General features: G+C 44.0%; 1 protein-coding gene across 4 annotated transcripts; it reads left to right on the forward strand.

Moving 5' to 3' along the window:
- The first annotated feature begins 2,361 nt into the window (after positions 1-2,361).
- Positions 2,362-19,863, forward strand: FAM131B (family with sequence similarity 131 member B). 4 transcript variants are annotated; one of them, XR_003398791.1, is made up of 7 exons: positions 2,362-2,566; positions 8,343-8,378; positions 11,592-11,685; positions 12,281-12,487; positions 12,793-12,936; positions 13,344-14,151; positions 15,736-19,863. XR_003398791.1 is itself a non-coding variant. In XM_026852589.1 (6 exons), exons 1-6 carry the CDS (start codon positions 2,378-2,380, stop codon positions 13,886-13,888), a joined length of 1,215 nt encoding a protein of 404 aa, XP_026708390.1. In that variant the 5' UTR covers positions 2,362-2,377; the 3' UTR covers positions 13,889-19,863. The 4 variants fall into 4 exon arrangements, 2 of the variants coding, with proteins under 2 accessions (XP_026708390.1, XP_026708408.1); XR_003398792.1 differs by having other exon boundaries at positions 15,983-19,863; XM_026852589.1 differs by having other exon boundaries at positions 13,344-19,863.
- The last annotated feature ends 6,024 nt before the right edge of the window (positions 19,864-25,887 follow it).

Genomic DNA, 25,887 nt, shown 5'->3' on the forward strand with positions numbered 1-25,887 from the left:
CCCCCTTTCCCTGCTGTTGGTTCTTCCCCTACGTATCACATAAATCTTGTGCAGTCCCCAAATGCTCTCCTCCTGCATCTCATCATGGGTCCCATACCCCTGGGCAGTCACTGCCCCCCCAATTATGAAACTGCTTCTGAAAGCCTTTCCCCTTGACTGATCTTGATGGGCTTTCCCCTGGACCCTGGGGCTGACGTTGTCCTTGGAGCAGCCCTGGGAGGCACCTGGTCAGGGTTCCCCTTCTTGTGAGTCCATAATTTGGGTTCCCACCTGCCATCGTGCCCCTGGGCTTGTCTGGGTGTGTGGAGATGGGCCTTTGTTGGGCTGATGGCTCCTGGGGTGGGCCTGGGAGCAGCCTGGCCGCGTGCTGGCTGGGATCCCCCTCCTGCCCTCGTCTTCTTGTGCTTCTCTGTGGGCATGCAGGTGAACTTTTGTCACACAATCTAACATTATGCCATGCAAAGTGGGGTGCCTGCAGATGAGAGCCAAGGGATCTGATCAGAATTTAACATAAATTCAGCCATACCATTCATAGCTCATGAATTGATCGTGGTTAATAGCAATCACAATTTTAAATAACTGAGCTCAGTAAGGCCAAATGCATGCATGTGCTTGTCAAGAAAATCAGTCAAGAGGATTACAACCTTGAAAGGTGGTCTTTGTTGTGCTCATCATAGCCATATTGTGCCTCCTCCTGAAGTCTGGCTGTGCCTGACCTCTGTGTTCACCTTTGCAGCATGAAGTACAGGAATGTCCTTTTTCTTTTTCATCAGCTTCATTCAGCCTAGTCAGAAACATATGGGGGATGTTATTAAAGCACTTGGTTTTAATTATTCTCATGAACTGAAACATAACCTCAGGTGTGAAGGGCAAAATATGCCTTGATTCTTTCAGAAAGGGTGATCTTCTTGCACAGCAGAAAATGATGAGATGTGGAGGTGTGGTGGACCCCAACTCAAATAGCATTTGCTTTCTGCTGATTTTAATCTCTCCAGGTTTAGCCTTTTTAAGGGACCAATTTATTTTTTTTTTTCATTTTGGATTCTAGCTGATGAGTACCTCAGGTTTCCCACCCATGAGTGACTACATGCCTCCTTGCAGGCCTGTGTAGGGTGAGCACAGCATCTCTCACCTGTCAGAAGATTACTATCTGGGAAGTGCAGTTATGAGCCAGTGTAAACACGCCAGAGCTGCTAGAATGAGCAAGGGGGTTTGCATATGTCTGTGGAGAAGAAATTTGCTGTGAAGAGTAAATAAAAAGCTAAAAGCTAATGAAAATGGAACCATTCACATGCCGTGATATGTACTCCAAATAGACTAGATATTGCTGAATTGATCCCAGGAATAAATGATCATTTTGGGAGCTGTATTTCTTACCAGGTTCCAAAAGGCTCAGGTTTAAACACAGCACAACCTTTCCTCCATGACATGGGAGCAAATAACTTTTAACAGAGTTTGAAGATGGCACAAAGGCTGAAGGCAGAGTGAATTAGTCACTGGGCAGAGCAGTCCTGGTTACTTGGCTATATAAAGTGTGCTACTTTGTGTTTAGTCTCACTTTTATAGCAATTTGATCTTATTTAATAATACTAATTTTAATCTTATTAATTAAATTTTATAATTTGTTTTATGTTAATATTTATTTTTACACAATCCTTTAAGTTGTATTAAATTGCATCTAAAATCAAATTACACAGACCCTGCTTTTGAATGGGTGACAATTCTAGAAAGCTGTGCGAATTGCATAGGGATCTGAGTGAACAAACACCTAAATGTGAGAACTGTGAGGTTATGGCACAATGGATTAATGTGAAGAGGGGCAGTAGGTAGCTATTTTTAGTTTCATTTACATTACTGTGCATACTGTTGAGTCCACATTTCGAAGAACTGAAAAATTTGAGATGTCTTTTAAAAAGAGACACAGATTTATTAGAGGGACTGGAAGAATGATCTACAGTAAGAAGACTAAAGATCTCAGTCTGTTTAGTTTTTCAAGAAGAAAAGCAAGTGTATGAATAACTTTCCTGAAATGTAATGCAGGTATTAGAAAGGTCTTTCATCTTTCTGTGAATGGCAGAGCAAGGGCACCAGCAGCTCTAAGTTGATGTCAGACCAATTCAAATTATAAAGGATAAATGCCTTTTTAAGTGATGATGGTTTAATATTGGAACAGAATATTTAAAGAATTGGTTCTTTCTCAATCACACATCATGACTGGATGCTTTTTTCCTGTGGAGTTGTGCTTTAGCCAAGCATACATTATACTTGAGAAAAACCCAAATGACTGGTCTTACAGAGATAACGGTGAAATATAATAGTTGGTGATGTACAGGTGGTCTGACAAAAATTGGGGCGGTCTGATTTAAGACTGTTGTGTATGCTGAGCTGTGTTAGCTTAAGACTGCTAGAACAAATTGTAGTGGCATTCAGAAGCCTGACTAGATGTGTTCCCACAGGAAATGAAGTGATTGCAGTAGACTGGAAAGGACTGAAAGATGTGGACCAAATCAATATGGACAGCACCAGTTCACTGCATGGCAGCAGCTTCCATCGACCTTCCACTGAGGTGAGTGCCTGTCCCAGACCCACTTACCCAGAGGGATCAAAAATTTTCAGTTCTGAGTTCAGAAATGGGTGTTGTGCATCACTCAGGTGTCATCTGGCAGAGGACCAGAATACCAGTGTGCACTTGAGGATCAGACTTTCATATCTGCAGTTTGGCTTGCATTGAGTAGAGTTGAGTCACTCTCTTCATGATACCCATAGTGAGTTAGAATTTGCAAATGAAAGTGCTTTTAACCACTCATGAGTGGAACAGAACATGGAAAAAATTGTGGCAGTTCTGACAAGCCTGTAAGTCTGCATTCCTTGAATAATGGATTCACTGAAATGTCCAGCACTATGTCTGTCCCAGATTCTGCAGCACAGCCATAAAATCTTTTGAAGAAACACGTTTGTCTCCATTTTGATTTTTAGGAATGCATTCACTAGTAACTCACTGCCGGTTGATTCACCATGCAGTATCTCAATGGCTGATTAATTTGCTGCTCTGAATTGTAGCTTCTTCAATCTTAGGTACCTGAATTTTCAGCTCTATAAGGTTCAGTGTATGCAGTCATGATTAATAAAAAGATCAAAGCTACATTAAACAGATAATATGTGAGTGTCCTGGTTTAGCTAGGATAGGGTTAAGTTTCCCCAGCAGAGAGAGAGGGGGAAGGGATCTCCAGCCGGGTTGCGGGAACTTTTCCTTGGTGGCTTTGGTGGTGGGGAGCTCATGGCAGGCTTGTTCTGTAACCATTTGCGGTATTTCTCGGTATATCTTTTGTCTTGTTCACGGTTATTGCTGTTTATTGTTGTTATCATTGCTACTGTTGTTCAGATCGCTTATTACACTTTTGTATTAAATTTCTTCTTATTTTAACCTGGGGTTTGTGCCTCACTTCCAGCCTGACCAGCTGAGGGTGGGGGAGGGGCAATGGCAATGTGGTCTCCGGTCCCGGCAGGGCCTAAACCATCACAGCCTTTTTTTGGTGCACCAATGTGGGGCACAAATTGGTTTAAAATAAGAAGAAATTTAATACAACAGTGTAATAAACAATCTGAACAACAGCAGTATCGATAACAACAATAAACAGCAATAACAGTAAACAAGACAAAAGATATACAGAGAAATACCGCAAATGGTTATGGAACAAGCCTGCCGTGAGCTCCCCACCACCAAAGCCACCAAGAAAAAGTTCCCGCGCACGGACCTGATGACAGCATGGTATGAATAAACCGGCTGGAGATCCCTTCCCCCTCTCTATGTGCTGGGGAAATCTAACCCTATCCCAGCTGAACCAGGACATAATCCACCCCTTTATTCTATACCATCTGCGTCATGTCCAGCTGCCATTTAGTAGTTAGCAATAACAAAATAACAATTTACAAAGGCACAGCATAATTCACGGAATGTTCTCACCCAGAATCAAGTCCCCCTGTGGTACGCATCGGACCTCTCCATTGTCCTGCATCACACATCAGGTACACCCAGGTCCTTGGGCAAAAGCAATCCCGTGGATGGGTTTGCCTTTACCTTAGTCTGGTGCAGGACTAAACCAGACCATTTTTCCCAATATATTCCTCATGCGCACCACAGGGACTTTATCCCCATCTACAGCACGTGGAGGTCTCGACTGAGCCGGGCCAGCTCGACTGGCAGATCCTCTTGTGTTGACTAGCCAGGTAGCCTTTGCTAGATGCATGTCCCAGTCTTTGAAGGTGCCACCTCCCAGTGCTTTCAATGTGGTTTTTAACAGTCCATTGTAGCGCTCCAACTTCCCAGAGGCTGGTGCATGGTAGGGGATATGGTAGACCCACTCGATGCCGTGCTCTTCTGCCCAGGCATCTATGAGGTTGTTTCGGAAGTGGGTCCCATTGTCTGACTCCATTCTCTCTGGGGTGCCATGTCGCCACAGGACTTGGGTTTCAAGGCCCAGGATGGTGTTCCGGGCGGTGGCGTGGGGCGCTGGGTAAGCTTCCAGCTATCCAGTGGTTACTTCCACCACTGTGAGCACGTGGCGCTTCCTGTGGCGGGTCTGTGGCAGTGTGATGGAGTCGATCGGCCAGGCCTCTCCATATCTATATTTCAGCCATCGCTCTCCATTTCACTGGGGCTTCACCCGCTTGGCATGTTTGATTGCAGCACACGTCTCACATCCGTGGATGATCTCTGCCATGGTGTCAATGGTGAGATCCACCCCTCGATCTCGAGCCCACCTGTATGTTGCATCCCTACCTTGGTGGCCCGAGGTCTCATGGGCCCACCGGGCTATGAACAGTTCACCTTTGCGCTGCCAGTCCAAGTCCACCTGAGCCACTCTAATCTGAGCAGCTTGGCCTGCCTGCTGGTTGTGTCGATGTTCATCAGTGGCCCGACTCTTGGGTACATGGGCATCCACATGGCGCACCTTCACAACGAGGTTTTCCACACGGGCTGCAATGTCCTGCCATACTTCAGCAGCCCAGACGGTTTTACCCTTATGTTGCCAGTTGTTCTGCTTCCGTTGCTGCAGCCATTTCCACAGGGTATTCGCTACTGCCCATGAGTCAGTGTAGAGGTAGAGCCTCGGCCACTTTTCCCGCTCAGCAATATCCAAAGCAAGCTGGATGGCTTTCACCTCTGTGAACTGGCTTGATTCACCTTGTCCCTCAGTAGCTTCAGTGACCCGTTGTGTGGGACTCCACACAGCAGCCTTCCATTGTTGATGTTTTCCCACAATGCGACAAGACCCATCAGTGAACAGGGCATATCGCTTCTCCTCATCCGGCAGCTCGTTATATGGTGGGGCCTCCTTAGCACGTGTCACCACCTGTTCTGGTGACATCCCCGAATCTTTGCTCTCTGGCCAGTCCGTAATCACCTCTAGTATCCCTGGGCGGCTGGGGTTCCCTATTCGAGCCCGTTGTGTTATCAACGCAACCCATTTACTCCACGTGGCATCGGTTGCATGATATGTGGAGGAGGCTTTTCCTTGAACATCCACCCCAGCACCGGCAGTTGGGGTGCCAGGAGGAGCTGTGTTTCAGTGCCGACCACTTCTGAGGCAGCCCGAACTCCTTCGTACGCTGCCAGTATCTCCTTCTCAGTTGGTGTGTAATTAGCTTCAGAGCCTTTGTATCCCCGGCTCCAAAAGCCTAGAGGTCGGCCTCGGGTCTCCCCAGGTGCTCTCTGCCAGAGGCTCCAGGTAGGGCCATTCTCCTCGGCTGTGGTGTAGAGCATGTTCTTAACCTCCTGCCCTTCCCAGACTGGCCTGAGGGCTACTGCTTGGGCAATCTCCCGCTTAATTTGTTCAAAGGATTGTTGTTGCTCAGGGCCCCATTCAAAATCGTTCTTCTCGTGGGTTACATGGTAGAGAGGGCTCACAATCAGGCTGTAATTCGGGATGTGCATCCTCCAGAACCCCACAGCGCCCAGGAAAGACTGAGTCTCCTTTTTAGAGGTTGGTGGGGCCATGGCTGTTATCTTGTTTATCACCTCCACTGGGATGTGGCGACGCCCATCTTGCCATTTTATCCCTAGGAATTGAATTTCCTTTGCAGGCCTCTTAACTTTCTTTTGCTTAATGGCAAAGCCGGCCTTCAGGAGGATTTAAATGATTTTCTTCCCTTTCTCAAAGACTTCCTCGGCTGTGTCCCCCCATACAATGATGTCATCAATGTACTGCAGGTGTTCTGGAGCCCCACCTTTCTCCAGTGCAGTATGGACCAGTCCATGGCAAATGGTGGAGCTGTGGTTCCACCTCTGGGGCAATCGATTCCAGGTGTACTGGATGCCTCTCCAAGTGAACGCAAACTGTGGCCTGCATTCTGGCGCTATCAGAATGGAGAAGAACGCGTTAGCAATGTCAGTCGTGACGTACCACTTGGCTGCCTTCGACTCCAGTTCATACTGGAGCTCTAGCATGTCTGGCACTGCAGCACTCATTGCTGGCGTAACTTCATTCAGGCCACGGTAGTCCACAGTTAGCCTCCATTTGCCATTAGGCTTTCTCACTGGCCATATAGGGCTGTTGAAGGGGGAGTGAGTTTTGCTGATCACCTTCTGGCTTTCTAGTTAACGGATCAGCTGATGGATGGGGACCAGGGAATCTCGGTTGGTGCGGCACTGCCGCCGCTGCACCATCCCGGTAGCAATCGGCACTCGCTGCTCCTCAACCTTAAGCCGCCCCACCACTAAGGGATCCTCTGAGAGGCCGGGTAAGGTGGACAACTGTTCAACTTCCTCCAGGGCAGCTACACCAAAAGCCCACCGGTACACTTTTGGGTCTTTGAAGTTCCCTCTCCTGAGATAGTCTATGCCCAGGATGCACGGGGCACCTGGGCGAGTCACAACGGGGTGCTTATGCCAGTCCTTCCCAGTCAGGCTCACTTAAGCTTCCAGTAGGGACAGCTGTTGGGATCCCCCTGTCACTCCGGAGATGCAGATGGATTCAACCCCACTGTAGCTCGATGGCATCAGGGTGCACTGTGCGCCAGTGTCCACCAAAGCCTTATACTCTTGTGGGTCTGACGTGCCAGGCCATCGGATCCACACTGTCCAGTAAATCCGATTGTCCCTTTCCTCCACCTGGCTGGAGGCAGGGCCCCTCTAATCCTGCTCATCATCACTCACTTCTTGCTAGAATGACTTACTGGTCCCCTCAAGAGGGTCAGACATAACGTTCACCATTCTATTCTGCCTGGGAGATTTCTGACTTGACACCGGAGCTGCGCTCCTCTTGGAGGACTCCCCTTTCGTGATTTTCTTCCCTTTCAGCTGCTCTACTGGTGCAGCTAGGGCAGCAGTGGGCTGTCCATCCCACCTCCTCATGTTTTCTCCATGGTCATGGAGGAAAAACAACAGGGTGCCTCGTGGTGTGTACCTTCTGCTGCCTTTCTCTTGGTGGGGAAGGGGCAACGGCAACGTGGTCTCTGGTCCCGGCAGGGCTTAAACCATCACAGTGAGGAATCAGAAATAAATCACAAATAACATTGAAAAATAACGTACAATTTGCAAAACCATACAAAGGGCTAATGTATAGCTATTTTTATTTCCTTGTTATACCTTGCTGGCTTGGAATGTAACTTCAAAAAACATGGAGTTTCATGGAACTCTGGTGGAAATTTTGGGGCCCAACCTTGTATGGAAAATTCGGTTAAATCAAAGACAGATCTAAAAGTCACTGAGCATAAACTATACCTCAGTGGACATTTTTATTGATGTGACTAGATACCATGGGTGTAATTGATTAATCTAAATTTTCCTGAGTGTCCACATGCCCAAACCAAGATGTTGACATGTGACTCCTTCCAGCTGAAGGAAATGCACTGTGAATTAGAACTGTAATGGTTGAGATGGGAAATGGATCTAGTTTGAAAGGGGAAAGTGGGTCAGAGTGGACAAAGATATACTACAAGAGAAAATAATTTCAGCAGAAAATAATTCTGTAACTTGATGTATTATATTCAAAATAGCTAGGTAGTGTAGCTCCTCCTTGTGTTAGCCTCAAAGTGGTGCAACTCCCACGCAGGGGTGCCAACATCGCAACATTTAGTAAAGAGCTGTTAGAAGGGGAGCCTCACGAAAAGGGTGTTGATTTTCTCTCTCTTACTCTCTGTATGATACTCTTCGCTATTGTATCTTCAAACACTGTGATACCTACAGGCACCATAATCAACAGCAACCATCTTAAAAGACACAACTCCTTTTAATATATGAGATAAAGTAGTGGCTGTTGATTAAGGCAAACTACTAGATAGCTGCGTGGCTGTTTACAACTTGTTTGTTACGCTAATATGATGTCCTTTGCTTTCTTTAGCAAACACGAACAGATTTCTCCTGGGATGGTATCAATGTGAGTATGCACCACACTACTGTTCAGATTTCTAGTCATAGGAAGACCATGATTTGTCTGCCATTGGATACTGTGGAGACCGGAATGGAAACATGACTGAAACTCTTTAGTGTCACTGAATTTCTGGAAATTATCTATGATTCAGAGAATAGTGATGAATTTTTGTTTGCCTCTGAGTCTTTTGCTCTGGCAGGTATTTAGTTCTGCAGGTGGCTATTAAATTGTCTTTGTCCTCTTCGGGACAAGTGTGTGTCATTTCATATATTCTATTTTTGAGATTTCTGGACATTGCTAGATAAAATAGGGGTTTGTCCAGCAAGTTTAAAAAATCAGTAGTCTTGGATTAGGGCATCATTTGATCTTCTCCAGGAGTTTGAGAGGTATGTATCCTTCATTTTCAGCTGCATACCGAAGTAAAAGAATTCTTAATGTCCCCTGGGGGAGATGGTCAGTACCAGTTAACTTCAGTTAACAAGCAGAAGAAGAAACAATCAAACGTTTTAATAACACATGTTCCTTGTTGCTCTTAATACGTATACCATGAAAAAATAGGAGTTTATTTTTTCTTTTTTAATGATGCAAAACCAGCATCCTGAAAAGGGAATAATGCATATTAGTGCTACCAAACTATTTTTTCTGCTCGGAAGGTTTAAAAAATCTGTTCACATAAGTTAGCTTGATAGTTTTGTACACTTTGAAAGGCAGGATTGGAAGCCTCGGTTTTGGTAGTATAATCATTTTCAAATTCCACATACTTTCAAAAATTTTGAACTGTCATTTTCTCGTTCTCTATCGTTTGAAAGCATTTGGGACACTGAGTATCAATGGAATGTATTTTTAACTAACCCTCACCCTACTGACATCTCTTTCATTGTGGCACTTGTGGCTTGGGATCTGTTGCCTAGGGTCAGTTAGAGAAACAAATTGTGCAGGAAAATAATGCTGCATGCAGCAACTGTTGAGAACAAATTTGTCAGTTTTTTCCTCACTGCACCTCTGTCTAGCTGAAAGCAAGGTATGCAAAGTCATGTTTCCTTAAAGATAGTAGAAGACAGTTTCTTTACTTGCAGCTTCCCATTTTCCAACCCATTCTGAATAAATGGAGCTCTTTCATAATGCAACTCTTTCTCTTTCTTGGTGTAATTTCATAGATTTTCTTTGTTATCAAATCTGGCTCCTAAATTCCCTTCCCTTCCCTTCCCTTCCCTTCCCTTCCCGTCCCGTCCCGTCCCGTCCCGTCCCGTCATAGCTTTTCCCTTCCCTTCCCTTCCCTTCCCTTCCCTTCCCTTCCCTTCCCTTCCCTTCCCTTCCCTTCCCTTCCCTTCCCTTCCCTTCCCTTCCCTTCCCTTCCCTTCCCTTCCCTTCCCTTCCCTTCCCTTCCCTTCCCTTCCCTTCCCTTCCCTTCCCTTCCCTTCCCTTCCCTTCCCTTCCCTTCCCTTCCCTTCCCTTCCCTTCCCTTCCCTTCCCTTCCCTTCCCTTCCCTTCCCTTCCCTTCCCTTCCCTTCCCTTCCCTTCCCTTCCCTTCCCTTCCCTTCCCTTCCCTTCCCTTCCCTTCCCTTCCCTTCCCTTCCCTTCCCTTCCCTTCCCTTCCCTTCCCTTCCCTTCCCTTCCCTTCCCTTCCCTTCCCTTCCCTTCCCTTCCCTTCCCTTCCCTTCCCTTCCCTTCCCTTCCCTTCCCTTCCCTTCCCTTCCCTTCCCTTCCCTTCCCTTCCCTTCCCTTCCCTTCCCTTCCCTTCCCTTCCCTTCCCTTCCCTTCCCTTCCCTTCCCTTCCCTTCCCTTCCCTTCCCTTCCCTTCCCTTCCCTTCCCTTCCCTTCCCTTCCCTTCCCTTCCCTTCCCTTCCCTTCCCTTCCCTTCCCTTCCCTTCCCTTCCCTTCCCGTCCCGTCCCGTCCCGTCCCGTCCCGTCATAGCTTTCCAACCTCATAGCAGTAGAGACCTGCAGATACTTTCTTTTCTGGACTGTTTGCATGTGGTTGCTCACAGCACAGCAGCAAATGGGTGGATACTGAACAGCAGCACCCAGGCAGAAATGACTGGTGAGGGCATAGATGGGACATTCTTCACCTGGTTTCATCACCAAAGGAAATCCCTCATAGAATAAGGGCTGCATTCTCATTTTTACTGTTTTTCCCTGCTTTCTGATTTCTTCAGCTCACATGTTACACACAGATATTCCTGGTTCCAAAGTTACAGGTTGCTTTAGCTGCTTCATTTACACTCACTTTCCAGAGAAACTCACCTCTCCCATTTTGGCCATTGACTGGAACTACATGCAGTTCAACATCTTTACAATGCCTACCTTTGCCTCCAACTATTTGACTGCCCAGTTATTGCTCCACTCACCTTTTGTGAGGTTTGTGCCTATGACCAAATGCTTGCTTCATGTCAGAATTTAAAATTGCCAGTATCATGGCCACTACTTTTGAGTATCTTTGTGTTTGAAACATTCTGGACTTGATTTCCAAAGAGGTTGAAATGAAGATCAGAAGCAATGCTTGTTTAGCCCTTGTGAAAATTATCCCTTATATGCAATGCCTGACATCTCTGAAGAAGCCTGATGAATTCATCTTGAGGTGCTGTGTTTGATGTTTGATGTTTGTGACTGCTGCCTATCCCAATGGTTTCTTGTTATTTAGGGACTGAGGACCAACATAGAGAAGAGAGTAAAGGGTGTTAAACAGAATGTAGACCTCATTTCTTTACAGGTAGTTGTAGGTGCTTGAAACAGGATGAATCACTTATATGGTCATGTTCATTTTATTAAGACCGTACGAGAAGAAATAAAAACAAAAAGTAACATATAAAACTAATATCAGTAGCATGATGCATATGTGATGTGTTACTAGGTCTTGCCTACCACTTTGTCAGCTCCCCACTGTAAGCTCCCTGAATTGTCCATCAGCCATCTCTAACAAAGAGTTGGGAACAGTGCGGTGTGTCCATGGAGGACTGGCAACAACTGAGGGGGGCTTCTCTCAGCCTGCTTCTGCCTCTCCCTCTGTCCTTTCCTCACTCAGTCCCAGCGCTATGCAATATACAGTCCTGGTTAAATAGCCTCTAATTTTTGCTTCCCTCTTTTGTTCTTTTTCTTGTTGCTTGCTTCTGCTCCTCATCTTCCCCCTACTTTCTGGCATCCTTACACTGATTTCTCACTTCAGTTCACTTCTTTTTCTCCTTCCTGTATATAATTTCTACATATTGTCTCTCTTTTCAGCTCTCCATGGAAGATACGACCTCCATCCTCCCCAAACTGAAACGCAACTCCAATGCCTATGGGATTGGGGCTTTGGCTAAATCATCTTTCTCTGGTGAGGTCCTCAAAATTTGGGTTTATCCTTGGCAGCTTCTTTCCATAGGCCTTTGTGCCTCTTCCCATATCTCTCTGTTGCTGTCCCAACTGCTCCTTTCTGACTCTTGCCATTTCGAGGCCTTAGATGAGTCTCCACTGCCATGTTTCAAGATACAGAAATCTCTTGGTTGTTACCCTTTCAAAGAACAAATTTTCTTACTCCTCTTGAGTTCTAAGGTCAGCTCAGACATCTTTAATTGCTTCCCCTCAAACAGTTTTGCGTTTAACCCCATTTTCTGTATCTTAGTTTGTTCACATCCAGGCTCCATCCTACATGCCCAACTGTGTCCTAAATGGATTCTAGGCAAGGAAGGAAATAGTCTGTCATATGTGGAGTTTCCTTTTTCCCCCCTTCTGAGACCCAGTCAAAAGAAAGATGGGGAAACTGTCCTAGTGAGTGATACAGTGAAATGTGGGAGACACCCAACCTGAACCCGGCTTGAACCCTGTCAGGAAAGGAGGGGAGAAGAGAAGCTCCACTTCCAAGAGCGATAAACAGCATGACAGACAACCCTGGAGCTGTGTAATAGCCCTTGCTTGTTTTCTAATGTCTGGCCCCTTAGGGATATCTCGCAGCATGAAGGACCATGTCACAAAGCCAACGGCTATGGGCCAAGGCCGTGTGGCTCACATGATTGAATGGCAAGGCTGGGGCAAAGGTAACAGCCAGCAGCAGCAGCACACGCATGAGACAGCACGCAAAGATGCTGATGCCTACTCAGACCTGAGTGATGGTGAAAAGGAGGCCCGGTTCCTTGCAGGTAGTGCTAACTTTTTGGCATGTGGGTTGGATTGGATTGGTTGGGATGTCCCAGAGCAGAATCCATCTAAGACCAAAGTGCAGGAACTTGAAAAACACACTGTGGGTGGTTCAGATGGCTGAAGGAGAGAGAGACTGTGGTTGGAGTATTGCCAGTGGAATGCAAAGTGGAGAGGGTGAGGGCCACTTTTGATGATGGGTGTTGCTGAGATGGGACAAGGTGTGACCAAGAGATGAGGTTAAAGAGGATGGCGAGAAGTGGGGACTTACACATGCCTGCTTCCCCTCCCTGTCTTCTTTGCACAGGAGTGATGGAGCAATTTGCTATTTCTGAGGCAACTCTCATGGCCTGGTCCTCCATGGATGGTGAGGATGTGAGTGTAAACTCAAATCAGGAGAACCCAGCAGGCAACTACTCTGAGAACTATCAGGAGCTAATGGAGAGCCAAGGTGAGCTCCAGTGCCTCTTTCTAATATTAAAACACCCATTTCTTGCTCTTGTCATGTTGCTCTCTTTACCTCTACCCTGTTTTATTCTGTGACCTGATTTTTTGGTGTTGGGATCTAGCAGAGGCATCACCTGTTTGTGGAGCTGTCCAAGGAGTCTGATCTTTACAGGGAGGCTCCAAAGCCCAGTTCCTTTGCCTATTTTGGTGACAGCCCTTGCAGTAAATGGTGTGTATAATCAAGTTCATCTGCCTCTGTCTAGAACTGCTTTTTCTGTTCACCCTTCTCCCCTCTAAAGGATTTATCTACCCTATACAGTACAGTGCCATGCACAGGCACATAAGCTATCTGAGTGGGCCAGCTTGGCCGAGAGAGTGTCTAACTGTGTTGTTTCCTTGCTTTTCTTGCAGAGCATATGGCCCAGACGCAGTATGATAGCTGGCCTCATTCCTACGTCTCGCAGGGCATGTATTGCTTAGGCTCATCCGATGCCTGGGAGACCAGTGACCAGTCCCTCATCGCTTCCCCAGCAACTGGCTCCTACTTAGGCCAAAATTTTGATGAGTCCCAGACAAACCTTCAGGAAAGCATTTTGATTCAGAGCAGCCTTCTCCAGCAGCAACAGCTGCAGCAACAGCGGCAGGAGCAGAACTTCATCCAGAGCACGGGGCTGGCCCATGTGTGGCCCCTGCAGACTGCACAGGGTGGGGGTGGGGCTGAGTCTAGCACATACATGGAGGACCACATTGAGGATGAAGGGAACCCACGGCTGGAGAAGGCTCCTCTCCTAAGCAAGAAGCCCTCTCCAGAGGAGGATGATGCAGTGTGCCGGGACCTGGAATCACTGTCTCCTCGAGAGGAGATGGAACATGCTGCACTGAGCCGCAAAGTCTCAGATGTCACCTCCTCTGGGGTGCAGTCCTTTGATGAGGAAGAGGGAGAAACAAACAACTGATGCTTTCTGTGAAGTTGTCATCACTGCTGAACAAAGAGAGGGGTGGCAAGGAATGAAATTGCAGGGATTCTTCTTTCCAGCTCCCCATACTTCTGAGCAGACACACCTTCCATTCCTGACATTTATTTTTTTAAACAAGAGGAAAACCTGAAAGTGCTTGACACATGAAGACCTCTTCTTCCACTCCACCATGGACACTTGGACATTTTTGATTTTCATTGCTCTGGGCAACATATGTGAGGTGCTTGGAGAGATCTGGATTGGTAAATCATTTCTAAATCTTTTTAATACAAAGTCTTGGCTGTGGATACAAACTTTTCTGGTACTGGGGATGTGGCTGATGAGACAGGCTTAGTATAGGGAGCAGCTGTGTGACTCGAATCCATCTTGGCAGAATGGATGTTGCCCTGTGGACATGGTCCCCTTTGATAGAATATGTGAATATAAACTGGTATAAAATGAAGATATGGCTTTACAAATATAGATAGCACTAATATTGTGATTGTCGCTGATACAGAGGATAAGGCTGTATTCGATACAGACTGTACTGAGATGAAAGGTTCACTGTGTAACCAAATCCTCAGTAGCACCTTGTATGAAATTGCAGGCTTGATGGATATGAGCTCGGCTCCGTGGGCACGAGCTGTGCTGCAGTACAGATAGTCTGGCTCTGTGGGTGTGGCTCTGATGTGGCATGGAAGAATGGATGCAGATACGAAACTAACCCTGCTCGCAGATACTCATGCTTTGGTCTCTTTCTAATCTTTATTTCTTTCTCTTTTTGACATTTCTACCTCCCCAGGAGCTGGCAAGAGTGTGTGTCCTTTTGGCATTGGGCACTGGATGCCAGTGGAAAAGACATTTTCAGCTACGGAGACAGTCATAAAAAGCTGACTCTTGCAGGGGGCTTGAGAACATGTCTATCTTGGTGCTGCTGCTGCATCCTTCTGTCTTTTCCCTTACCAGCAGTAGGGGGAGACCCAGAGAGTAGGCAGCAGATCCAGGAACAGTGTGTACAGCTATGAGATCACAGATACCCAGTTTACGTTGGAGTTTTCAGTTTTTGCTTTTTGTAACCTTTTTATATCGCTGGGTGAGTGTTCCTAACAAAGCAGTTAATAGTGGGAAAGGCCTGTACTCCAGTCATCACTTAACAGAAATATTGCATCTTTCCCATTTCTGTCACTCCTTCTGCAGTGCCAAATGTAGCTGGAGGAAAAAGGGTGTGAGGGGAAGTTTTCTCCTCCTGTTTATTTCTTATTCCTGCCTATATTTTCTTCTTTTGTTTTCCTACCCCAAAGCAATGTAAATAATGCTCAGTACTGGGTCTGTTTCTTTTCCCTCCCTCTCTTCTTTTAGGAGTGGAGAAAGCTGATTTCAGGACTATTCCCCATTTATACGGGTTCTGTTTTGGGGTTTTTTTGTTAACAGATTATGGTTTATTGATGAGGGGGTATTTGGTCTCTTACAATTCCTCTCCGTGTTTCTACAGACCTCCTTTTGGGGGGAAGGGGTTTTGAAAGGAGCAAACGCTTCCTTTCAAGCTCTTAACCAGAAAATAAAAGAGCGAAAGCAAAAGAAAAAATTGTACAAGGCTATCGATTTTGCTAGAGGACTGAGCAGAACCAGCAGAGATTACCCAAGTGCTGAGTTTTAATTGCAATACCTCTTGCAAAGAAGCATCAGCAAAGCATGGGTTTAGATCAGATGATAGATCTGATGAGCTAGAGAAAGGAATTTGCCCAGACACTGCCATACTGCCCAGGGGTGACTTTCTCACTTACTCTGACTCATATCTACTCTGTTTAACTCATGATACATTTGTCTCTTCTTTGCCTCCTCTTCAGGCTTGGTGTATTTTTTGGATGACAGCAGAGTGATACATGCTCCTGTCCTGATTCAAGTTTAGTCCTAGCATATTTGCAGGGAAGAATGCCTGAAGAGAATAAAATGTGACTGAAGTAATATCATCATGTGTCAGAGTTCAGACAGCTGAACTCCAAGCAAAGTGGATGATGTCCAGGAATTATGAGAAGTACAAATGGGACTCTCAGGTAGAACTTTACCCCACTCAGCTTTCTCCCACTTACACAGGCAGCTGCATGAAGAGGCTCTCCTCTATGAAAACCCAACTCTTTCCAGCCAAGTCCACTTCAAGCGGATCTGTCTTCCCTCGCCATTGCACCTCTAAAGGAAAGACCTATGGGATATTTAAGTAAGGCTGGTAATTTGGTGTAGGTAAGAGATGATACAAGTTTTTGTGACCATCTTTTTACCCATTTACTTGGGCTTGCTTGCATCTCTCTGAGGAGGTAGCTCTTCTCCTGAATGATGACCTTTCAATATCTCTCTAAAGATGTTTACACATTCAGGTGCTAACCTCCCCTGGGCAGGACAATCTCCTACAAAGATGATCTCCTACAGTTCTTGCGGAGCCAGTGCAAGCTCACTGTCCTGAACTGGTTTGGGTCTAGCCATGGAGCAGGGCCTAGGAAATCACACTAGCCAGAATAAGGAGATGGGGCAAGTGCCAAGAGCACCTCAGTAGATGACAGATGATTAAGTGTTAACCTTCTATGGCTTTTTTAAAAAGCCTTCAGGGAATCAAAAATGGTCAGGTATGTTCCTCTGTGGGAGGTTTGGGTGTCTTCTTGCTTTTTTCTCCAAACCATTTCATTCCCATGTGCCTCTTCTGGACCAATCTGGATGTTTACGGTAACTTTCAGAGTAGCTTCTAATGATCCTTCTGTATTGTTTACAGGACTGGGACAGTGGGTCAGCTTACCCAGGGCTTCATTTTCTTTTAGTGTGGACATGTGTTACATTTACTAAGATGTCTGATTGATGTCTAAAAGATGTACATTATCTCCATGCAGGACAGCGACAGGCAAAAAGTGTGAAAAAAGTTAACCTTATAGAAAATTCGGGGGGGTTCAATAGGAAGAGGAAACCTATCTGTAGAGCTTTCTAACCTCTGTGGAATGGGATAGAGAATTATACCCTGTTGTATAATTCCATAACTCGATCTTTAGAAACTTGTAGACTCTCTCTGTGAATTCAGACTGGTTTGAATACTACTCTCTACAAAAACTTTCAAGCTTACTAAATTCTATATTTTTTTTCGTAAACTTTTTGACTTTCTGTGAATAATAAGAGTTCAGCCTTTTTCTGAAAAAAAAAAAAAGAAAAAAAGAAAAAAAAAAAGGGCTATTTTCCATGGCCTCTCCAGAATCTAAAAGAGAAATTGTATCTACATTTGCCAGGAGCTTGACTGCAGAGAGCAGGTCTGCCCATCCACACTTGCTACCTGAATGAGCATCCTGAGCTGAACTGGAAAGTCAGTTTGAATCTCTTGGAAAATGGTTTGTAAAACCTGGTCTTTTCTTATGTAACAGGCCTGCTGCTTATGTGTATCCAATATCATAGAGAGGGACCTGGAACCTACAGTACATTTCCCAGAAAAGCCGTTATTCTATAGCTGCACTTATTGAAGCATATGGGAGGCACAGGTGCTCTGTGATCAAAATTTGGCCTGCAGTGCCTTTATCCTGGTGAGAAGGGATGAGTTGGAGAGAGTCCAGCCAAATACTCAGAGCCCAAATGGAATTTGTGAGACTGAAAATAAGAAAGAAAGGTAAGCTGATCTATAGTTATTAAGAAACTGAACCCAGCTGTTCGTTTACATATACCCTTTGTAAATCAGACCTGCATTACATAAAACTTTTGGATTTTCTTGAAGCAGTGGAGGTAGAAGATTCCCATCTTTCCCCTCAGGCCTTTGTCCTCAATGGGAACTTGTTGAAATTATTGTGCTGAATGTGAAGAAAGGCTTAAACACAAGTGACCCTAATTGAAAAAGATCTCAGATTCTACTGCAAGAAAAATCTTGTTCCTTTTCCCATGATTGCTCATATCTGATCAGTTATGCTATTTCTTAAGTTTTTCTTTTATATAAATCTTAAGCTTTCTTTACAAGCCTTGTGAGTTGTCTACAACTATTATCTCAGACTCTGGGATAGAGAAGTCAATCTGCTTCTTTCATTTTCTGTGCCTCTAAATCACCATCTTCTGGGAAGCTGCTGACAAGTCACACACTTGCTTTTCCCTCTTAAAAACTTTAACATCACCTTTCATGATAGGTTTGCAGTAGAGAACAGAACCATACCTCTAAGGTGATCAAAAAGTGAGCTGCTGTGAAGGAGGAAGCAGTCTGCCCTGCCAGCTCATCTCCCACAGTGCTTGTGCAGGTGCTGATGCACAGTTGACCCCCACAGCAAGCCACTGCACTTTACCCCGTGCACCCTACTATAAAAGCGAAGAGGGACCAGCTGTGAACAAAGGGAGAGGGAACACTATTCTCAGCAGCTGGCCTTTGTATCAGGTTAGGGAAAGTGGGTAAGTGCACTTTGAAATGGGATCTTCATGAGTTGTCTAAGCTGCTAAAAGGATGCAGCTCCTCCCTTCCATCACCACCAGTTGTATACTCCTACTACCTAAGAAGCGCTAGTGCCGAGACTCATTTGGGTGCTCAGGAATTGGTCTGATTGAAAACCAGCCCTGTCCCCTACCAAATAAGGGTTTCAGTGGGATCAGCTCCTTGTGGCGTTTCACTTGGCGAGGCAAGCATGACTGAGGGCTGGTGAAATGTGCAGATGGTCATGTTGAAGACTATTTCTTTGGTTGCAGATGTAACTTAAATTAGCTTAAGCTGTTTATGAAATACCTGTTTGAGAAGATTAAACCCAGCTGGGGCACCAGGGAGGACATATTCCCCTCTTCCTTCCATACTGTTTTCCTTAGAATTTCTAGTATGCTTTTCTCTGATTTGGTCTCTCATGTTATTTAATGCCTTGTTATTTCCCTCACTATTCCTTCCCAATCTACAGGCCCCTTTGGGAGAAACCCTTGCAATAGTGCAGGAGGAGATGAGTAACTTGATATATACATGGAATTAATAAAATTAACATGCACAAATCTTGTATGCACTCAGTGGTTACACTTCATGGCAGCTAAAGATGCTAATGAGTCTTCTCCTGTAATTGCAAGAGGCAGAGCCTTGTGCAGGAGTGAAGCACAGTTGTTGGAGGTGAGATTTGTCCCTATATTTAAGCCAGTTCCAATATAGTGTGAGATCCAGAATGGTTATTCACACCTAAACAGAGTCTGTGCATGATGTACTATGTACAGCAACAACTGAAGATATTAGTTGTAGGCCCAGAGAACTGGGGAGAAGGAAACTGTTTTCTTCATTTGACAGATATGAGGTATGGGGTGAGGCAAAGTAGGCTTGTAGACAACTGTGTGCTCTGTGCAACAGCAAGTCTAGCCGCAGAGGGAAGGACATTGAGAGAAAGGCTTGGGAAAAAGATCAAGAAAAGCTTGATGTCTGATGTTTACACAGCACAGGTAGGAAGCTTCATGGCAGACTCCAGATAGAATGGGTTCAGGTACAGAATTGCTACACGAGCTGTAGCTCCAGGATTGGAGTTTATGATACCCCTTTGTCCCAACCACACTTCTTTCTGTAAGGTTGAGCGATAGGAAAGAGACCTCTCTGAATTTGAGCATCTGCTGGCTTCTCTTTCATCATCGTTGAAAAACAGTTCACAGTATGCTTAATTCTTCAGGAGAATCATATAAGAAATACACCAAATAAGAACTTAGTCGTTATCCAAATGATGTTAATAGGAGTTCTGTTCTCATTGGAAAGCCAAAATATCTAAATATAACTCAGTTTGCCTTAACTATTATATTGGTAATTGCCTAGAAGGAGAAATGAACTAAAATAAATCCACCTCTAAATGTTGTAGAGAGCAGAGTGATGTTGGCATAGTCTAAGCTCTTCCTTTTAATTTCTCCCAGATGGAATTTCCCATGTTCCTGGTTCAGACAACTCTACACAATTTGACATTTCCCTTAAACTAACTGACTTTTTCCAAAAGGAAAAGAAATGAAAGAAAAAAAAAAAATCTATCCCAGTACAGAGATTATCAGCATCTGGTGCCCTTACATCTAGAAGAATGTAAATAAGTAACAGTTTCATCATTCCCCTCTCCTATAGCAATCTGACAGGGAAAAAGACTCTATGCCATCGCTCAGGGAAAAGAAAAATAAACAGGGAAAATGTGAGTAAAGTAGTGCCTATTAGAACTAAATGTACATGTAGGACAGCCTACAGTCTCATACATGAATGCAAGCTGTAAAGTCAACATCAGGTACCTCTTTTGTATCATAGGCTTTTCCCAGGCTAAGTAGTAGTGAACATGCACAGGAGCAGAAGAGAAGAGCTGGACATCTGTGCCAGATCAGTGCCTCTGTCTCAGAACATGCTATGGAGCCTGGGCAAGACTGTTGGGGACACTATGCTCTCTCAGTAGCACAGCCAGCTTCTTGAATTGACTGGGATAGAGATGGAGACAAATGGTTATTATGTTAAGAAACGGGCATGGAAAACCTGTGCTTAGAACATTAGGGTCTATGTACATTCTTGTACTGATATTTTTCCCCAGCATGGGCAGAACAAAGTATTATCTTTTCGTTGGAAATCAAGAGATTTGTCAGTATTGGTCTGCACAAAAGAAAATAAATCTGTGATGCATTTTTTCAGTTGAGATACACATTGGAAGAAGAAAACTTTAGTCAGGCTGTGACTGAGAAAGTGTATGCTTAGTAAAACTATGAAGACTTGCTCAAGAATGTTCTCAGTGCAGATATCATAGGATCATAGAATGGTTTGGGTGGGAATAGACCTTAAAGATCATCTAGTTCCTACTCCCCTGCCATGGGCAGGACTTACCTACTGATGAGTAGTAGCTGCTATCTTCTAGGAAGAGAGGGTTGCAGTGTTCTGTGGAAAGAATGCTACTGAGGATCTTCCTCATCTTCCTTTGACTGGGGACATTTTAAATGCCCTCTGAAACCTAGTCTTGTTTTTACTTTCCCATAAGGGATCAAATGTCCATGCTAGCAAGACAAAAAACATCTAAAAAGGCTCTTTTCCATTATGGAGACAAGACCATGCACCAGGATTTACTTCTAATAAGCTAAAGGGATCTAGTCCACATTCACTGGTGTTCTGGGTTCATTTTCGTTGGCCATGAAATCCAGCTCTTCCAGGGCTCTACCAAGTTCCCATGAAGCAAATACAGGTGGACTTCCCATCTTTTCAGATACTGCATGTGTGAGTAATGTAGCAAGCCAAAAGCTCTTTTGCAGTCACATATTCTTGTTTGGCTTCAATTTTTCTTCTCTAATTTGTGGATATTGTGCATGATTGCAGGTCTCTGGGAATCCCTACACTATAAAATTTGGACTCAAAAGAAATTTTACAGGGAACAGGATTTCTGTTATTTCAGCTCTTTTTGAATATGGGAGGGTACAGACTGAGGATTTGGGAGGTATAAGGGGATAGGAGTCTGAAGGGTGGCACGTGGAATGGATTCCTGAAGCATGTTTAAAAGTAAGTAAAGGCTTGGGGTTTTAAATGTTGTATTCTCAGTGTGTGAAACTGCTTTAGCATAAGCGTATGGGACAACAGAGGTTGCTGCAAAACAATTTTAAAGAGCTTCCCCCAAGCCTGTACACAATTTCTGTAGGAGGGAGGCTGCATGGTGATTATATGATTTCTTTCAAGCTAGTGTTTACAGAGGTGCATTGATGTTTGGAGTGGGGGGAACATACTGAATGGAAGCAAAAACAAAAAGGGAAAATGACCCACTATTGAAAGCTTTCATCCTTACCTTGTCCCACACAAGCCCTTAATAACTAAAATGAGTCTGATTTGCCTTTGGTCTTCCAGCTCCAAAACATGTTTGCCTGAAAATTTTTGTTGGATATACTTCGCATGTTTTGATAATGTGACTTATAGCACTTCTACAAAGATATATATAAATACATACATATACAACCACATTCATACATGTACACACACTACATACAGACTTAGGAAACTATATGGCGCTATACACCTCCATGCCTGTATGTGGCAGTAACCACAGTAAAGGAGGGGAGGTAGCTCAAAATAGCATGTGCAGTCCTTTATGGAGTTGTTATTAAACAGAATGTGGTCTTGCCATCCTGGCTGGTGGAAGTGTTTTATTTCTGTGGGACTGGTTCCAGGGGAGTTGCGTCTGAGGAAGGAAGATCCTAGGAAGACGGGGTGGGTCTCAGTGAGATAGTCTGACGGAGGGCGTTGAAGAGCATCCATGGTGGTTTGGAGAAGCACCCAAGACTAGGAAGTATATGACACACTATTTCTCATTAAGAGGGTAAGAACATCACATGTTTAACTATACAGGGCTAAAATCTCATGTGTGCTTGTGGCTACCATGACACAAATCCCAGGCCATTGTGGCAATTTGATGAGAGACAGCATCACATCAACAGGATCCTCTAGTTTAGCACAGAGTGAGTTTTTCTGTTACACTGAAACAGCATTTTCCAGAGGATACATGTTTTGTCCCAATACTGGTGAAATGCAGACACATCTGGTAACAGAGTTGGACAAAAGTTTCACAACAGCAGATTAGGACAGGACACAAAGAGGAGTATGATGCTGGGGTTGTAAAAGGCACTGACACTGGGTAGCAAGGATCTCTGAGTTCACATTTCACTTTTAAATCAGTGCTTCTCAGCCTGCTGTCCTCATAGCAGGTTGGGGAATTTGTTGACCCAGAGGGAAAGGAACATCTCTGCACTTCCAGCATTATTGTAATCATCTGCTTCTGGTTTAGGACATTAGGCCAGATCCAGTAGAGTTTTGTTTACCATATGAGAATTTTAAGTTCTAGCTATAAAAGATACCTACTTCCCTGTCAAGATACTTGCATTTTTCTGCCAGTTCTTACAGGGGCTAAGCAGTCTCACTTGCCCTGCTTAAGGCACAGTATACATCACAATTGGGGCTATTTAGCTGATCTTTGCTTTCTGTGTTCTATTTGAAGTTAGTTTGCTTTCTGCCAGTTTACCTGCCTTTGCTACTGAATAGATTCCCACCCAACCCTTGGTATGTATGTCTGCATAATTATGATCAATATAATTAATTGTGACTTACATAAGATACACATACTTACCTCCTTTAAGTTTGGGGAGGGGGGGTTGGGGGGGTGTTTGTCAATGCTGTAAGTTCCCTAGTACTCCTCTTTAATTTGGGTTGGTTTTTTTTTTTTTCCAAATGGCCTCTAAATTGTCTTTTTTATTTTAAATATAGTGTGTCAGATAAAATTAGTTATTCCACATATGTTTAAGACTTGAGTCCCCGGGAAAATAACATGTCTCTGGGCCTGAAGTCATACCTCTGCATAGGAAAAATGTCTTTTTTTCTTAATTTCACATTACACTACAAAGATGGTGTCTAACTGCTCAGTGCATCACCCAACAGAACTCTTTTGCCATCCTACTAGTCTAGATTTATCACTTAGTTAAATACATCTCCTCTAGATTTAACTGCTTAGCCCCAACCGGAACCTCATTCTGTGGTATCTGCCCTAGTCTCTCATCTCTAATTTCTGGTTATTTCTCTGTTTAGACTAGATGGCAAATCTACCATATGTTTCTCTCATGTTACTGCCTTACAAGCTCTCCTATGTTACTTTCATGTCATAATGAAAACAGTAAATAAAAAGGGCATAGGACCATTCTTACACTGCACACCTCACTGGCTCTTCACTTCGCCAGCTGGAAGGGTATTTTCTGTACAGTCCCTCAGACAGTTCATATCTTCTGTGCCAGAGAAACTGCAAATTTGATTTAAGTATAAGAATCTGTGACATGTTTGATCATAATCCAACCATCTCACAGCTCCCATTTCTTTTCATGGCCCATTTCTTTAAGTGCACTATAGAAGTTTGAGGGGGGGGAAAAGGCAGATTAATTTTTTTTGGCAAATGTATTCCTCATAAGCTTTCCATTACTGTCTTTTGTACTTGTTTCTGTGTGGAAAAACTGAAAAGCTTCCAACTTGAGTGAGTTTGTGTGAATTTAGTTCTGAACATATCTTGGTAGGTCTTGTATTTTTACCTTCTGTTCTTCAAACTAAGTAAGTAGCTATTCAGTAAATAGCCAGATATTAGCAGCTTTTAGATGGTCACATACAAAGCAGGTACTTCACATTTTAAATTCTCTACATTCTGTTTCCTTTATAAATTTGCTACTGGACTTTTCCTCAACATACTTTATCCTCCATATCAAGTGCACTCCTTCAAGTTGACTAGATCTGTTTCGGTAACTGGTTTTACTATGGAGCACAAGATGTTTGCACAAGCAGCACACCAAAACCGTTGGGATGTGAGCAAAGGCTCATTTGACAGGCCAGTGCTCGAACTAGTAATAGATTGGCTGAGACTGCATTCATTTAGCTAGCACACTAATTCTAGCAGTGTCCACAGTTGAGTCTTTAGTACTGTGTGGCTGCATCAGGACTTACTTCCAGCAAGCTGAGGAGGGAGGGAAGATGTGACTCAAAGCACAGGCAACCCCAATTGAAGAGCTATCTACTATGGCACACCTGGGATTTGAAAAAAGTGGTGTTTGTGTGTGTGGGTGTGAATACACATGCACAGGGTTGTCTGTCCAGTATGGCAGGGGCACACAATGAGAGCCTGTGGTTTACGATCAGGGCCAGTTTAAGCTTACCTCCCACAAATAAGGCCTTAAAAAGTTTTGCATCACGTAGCTTAAGATAAAAAATGTTTTTCTCTATTTGAGAACACTAATGCTCAGGCATGGCTTTTGTTCTCCACTGTTGATTAAATTGTTATGAGAGCTGGGCCCAGATCCTTGCTTATGTGGCCATGAACAACTTAGTACTTGCTGTAACAGTATTTTTAATAGTGTGTTTTTAATTAATTTGGCAATGAGGAATCTTTACGTGCTCAGCTGGTTATTGCCCTTGTACTCTTTGGCCACAAAACACACACTTCTACACAGTGGTTGTATAACTGGAGAGAAAGAGGGAGTTATTTTTTATAAACTCTTGATTCTGTCTCTATTTCTGCTTGTACTGACTGGTTTTGTCCATAGGGTTAGCAAACTAGAGGGTTTTTTAATCTAAAATAATTTGCCAACAAAAAAATGTTACGTTGTTCTGGAAAATTTTTCTTGCTGTCCAGTAGTCCCTCCCCATGTGTTTTCTCTTTCATCTGGATCATGACCAAGTCTCTTATAAGGCCTTGTCATAACTACCCAAAGCTCTAGCCGTTGTCTTGTCAACCTTAAGTCTTCCTTATTTTTTTCAATCCTTTATATTGATGAGTTTAAAACCAAAACTTCTTTCACATTTAAATGCCAGGTAAAAGAAAGAGTTCAAGCTTTTCTAGATTAAAATTTAACAGATAAATTCTTAAAATTTAACGCTAACTTCTTAACTTCTAGATTAAAATTTAACAGAAAATGATAACTTCATTAAATGTTTATCAGCAAACTGGCAATTAGTTGAGATTAATACTACATTTATCTTGAAGATACAAGGTGAAAGGATCTTTTCTTTTAGTTTTTTTGTTATTGGTGGTTGTGTTGTTGTTTGTGTTTTCCCAAATTTTTCTGCTCTGATGGAGATTTTTCACTATTGTGTTCTTCTCAGACTATTATTTGTTGGGTACCAAATGTAGTTCAGCAGGTGCTTGGAGTTAAAAAGGCTGAACAAGATCAGCTCTATTTTAGTACTTTGAGTGGTAGTGGCAAGCTTGGTGTAACATGAATCTCTGCCCAGAATGATGATTATAAGCAACTGCACATGTTATTTAGGAGAAAAGCAAGTTTCTGTGGCAAAACAGCCTGAGAGCTTCTTGTTTTTCAAGGCTTGTGCTTGGATTTTTTGGGGATAGATCTGAGATTTGATTTTCTAGCTGAATGGGAAGGCCCCTGCTGATAAATATTCTGGGGATATTTTAGGTTGGGGAAAAAATTATGTTTGTGTATAGGTAGCTGAGTCTGTGCTACTTGGATAGGATGAGAGATGCAGGTTTTAGAGTGACAGATCAGTGTGACTTTGTTTGCTGGAC

This window comes from Athene cunicularia (assembly GCF_003259725.1).
Source record: "Athene cunicularia isolate RWA chromosome 1 unlocalized genomic scaffold, athCun1 chr1_part1, whole genome shotgun sequence".
In the NCBI taxonomy this organism is placed as follows: Eukaryota; Metazoa; Chordata; class Aves; order Strigiformes; family Strigidae; genus Athene; species Athene cunicularia.

What these genes read in the sequence shown, in the direction of transcription:
- FAM131B (XM_026852589.1), top strand. Translation starts at nt 2,378, where the DNA reads ATGCTGAGCTGTGTTAGCTTAAGACTGCTAGAACAAATTGTAGTGGCA. An exon ending in TCCATCGACCTTCCACTGAG is followed by an intron (nt 2,567 to 8,342) that starts GTGAGTGCCTGT and finishes TGCTTTCTTTAG; the next exon opens with CAAACACGAACAGATTTCTC. An exon ending in GGAGGCCCGGTTCCTTGCAG is followed by an intron (nt 12,488 to 12,792) that starts GTAGTGCTAACT and finishes TTCTTTGCACAG; the next exon opens with GAGTGATGGAGCAATTTGCT.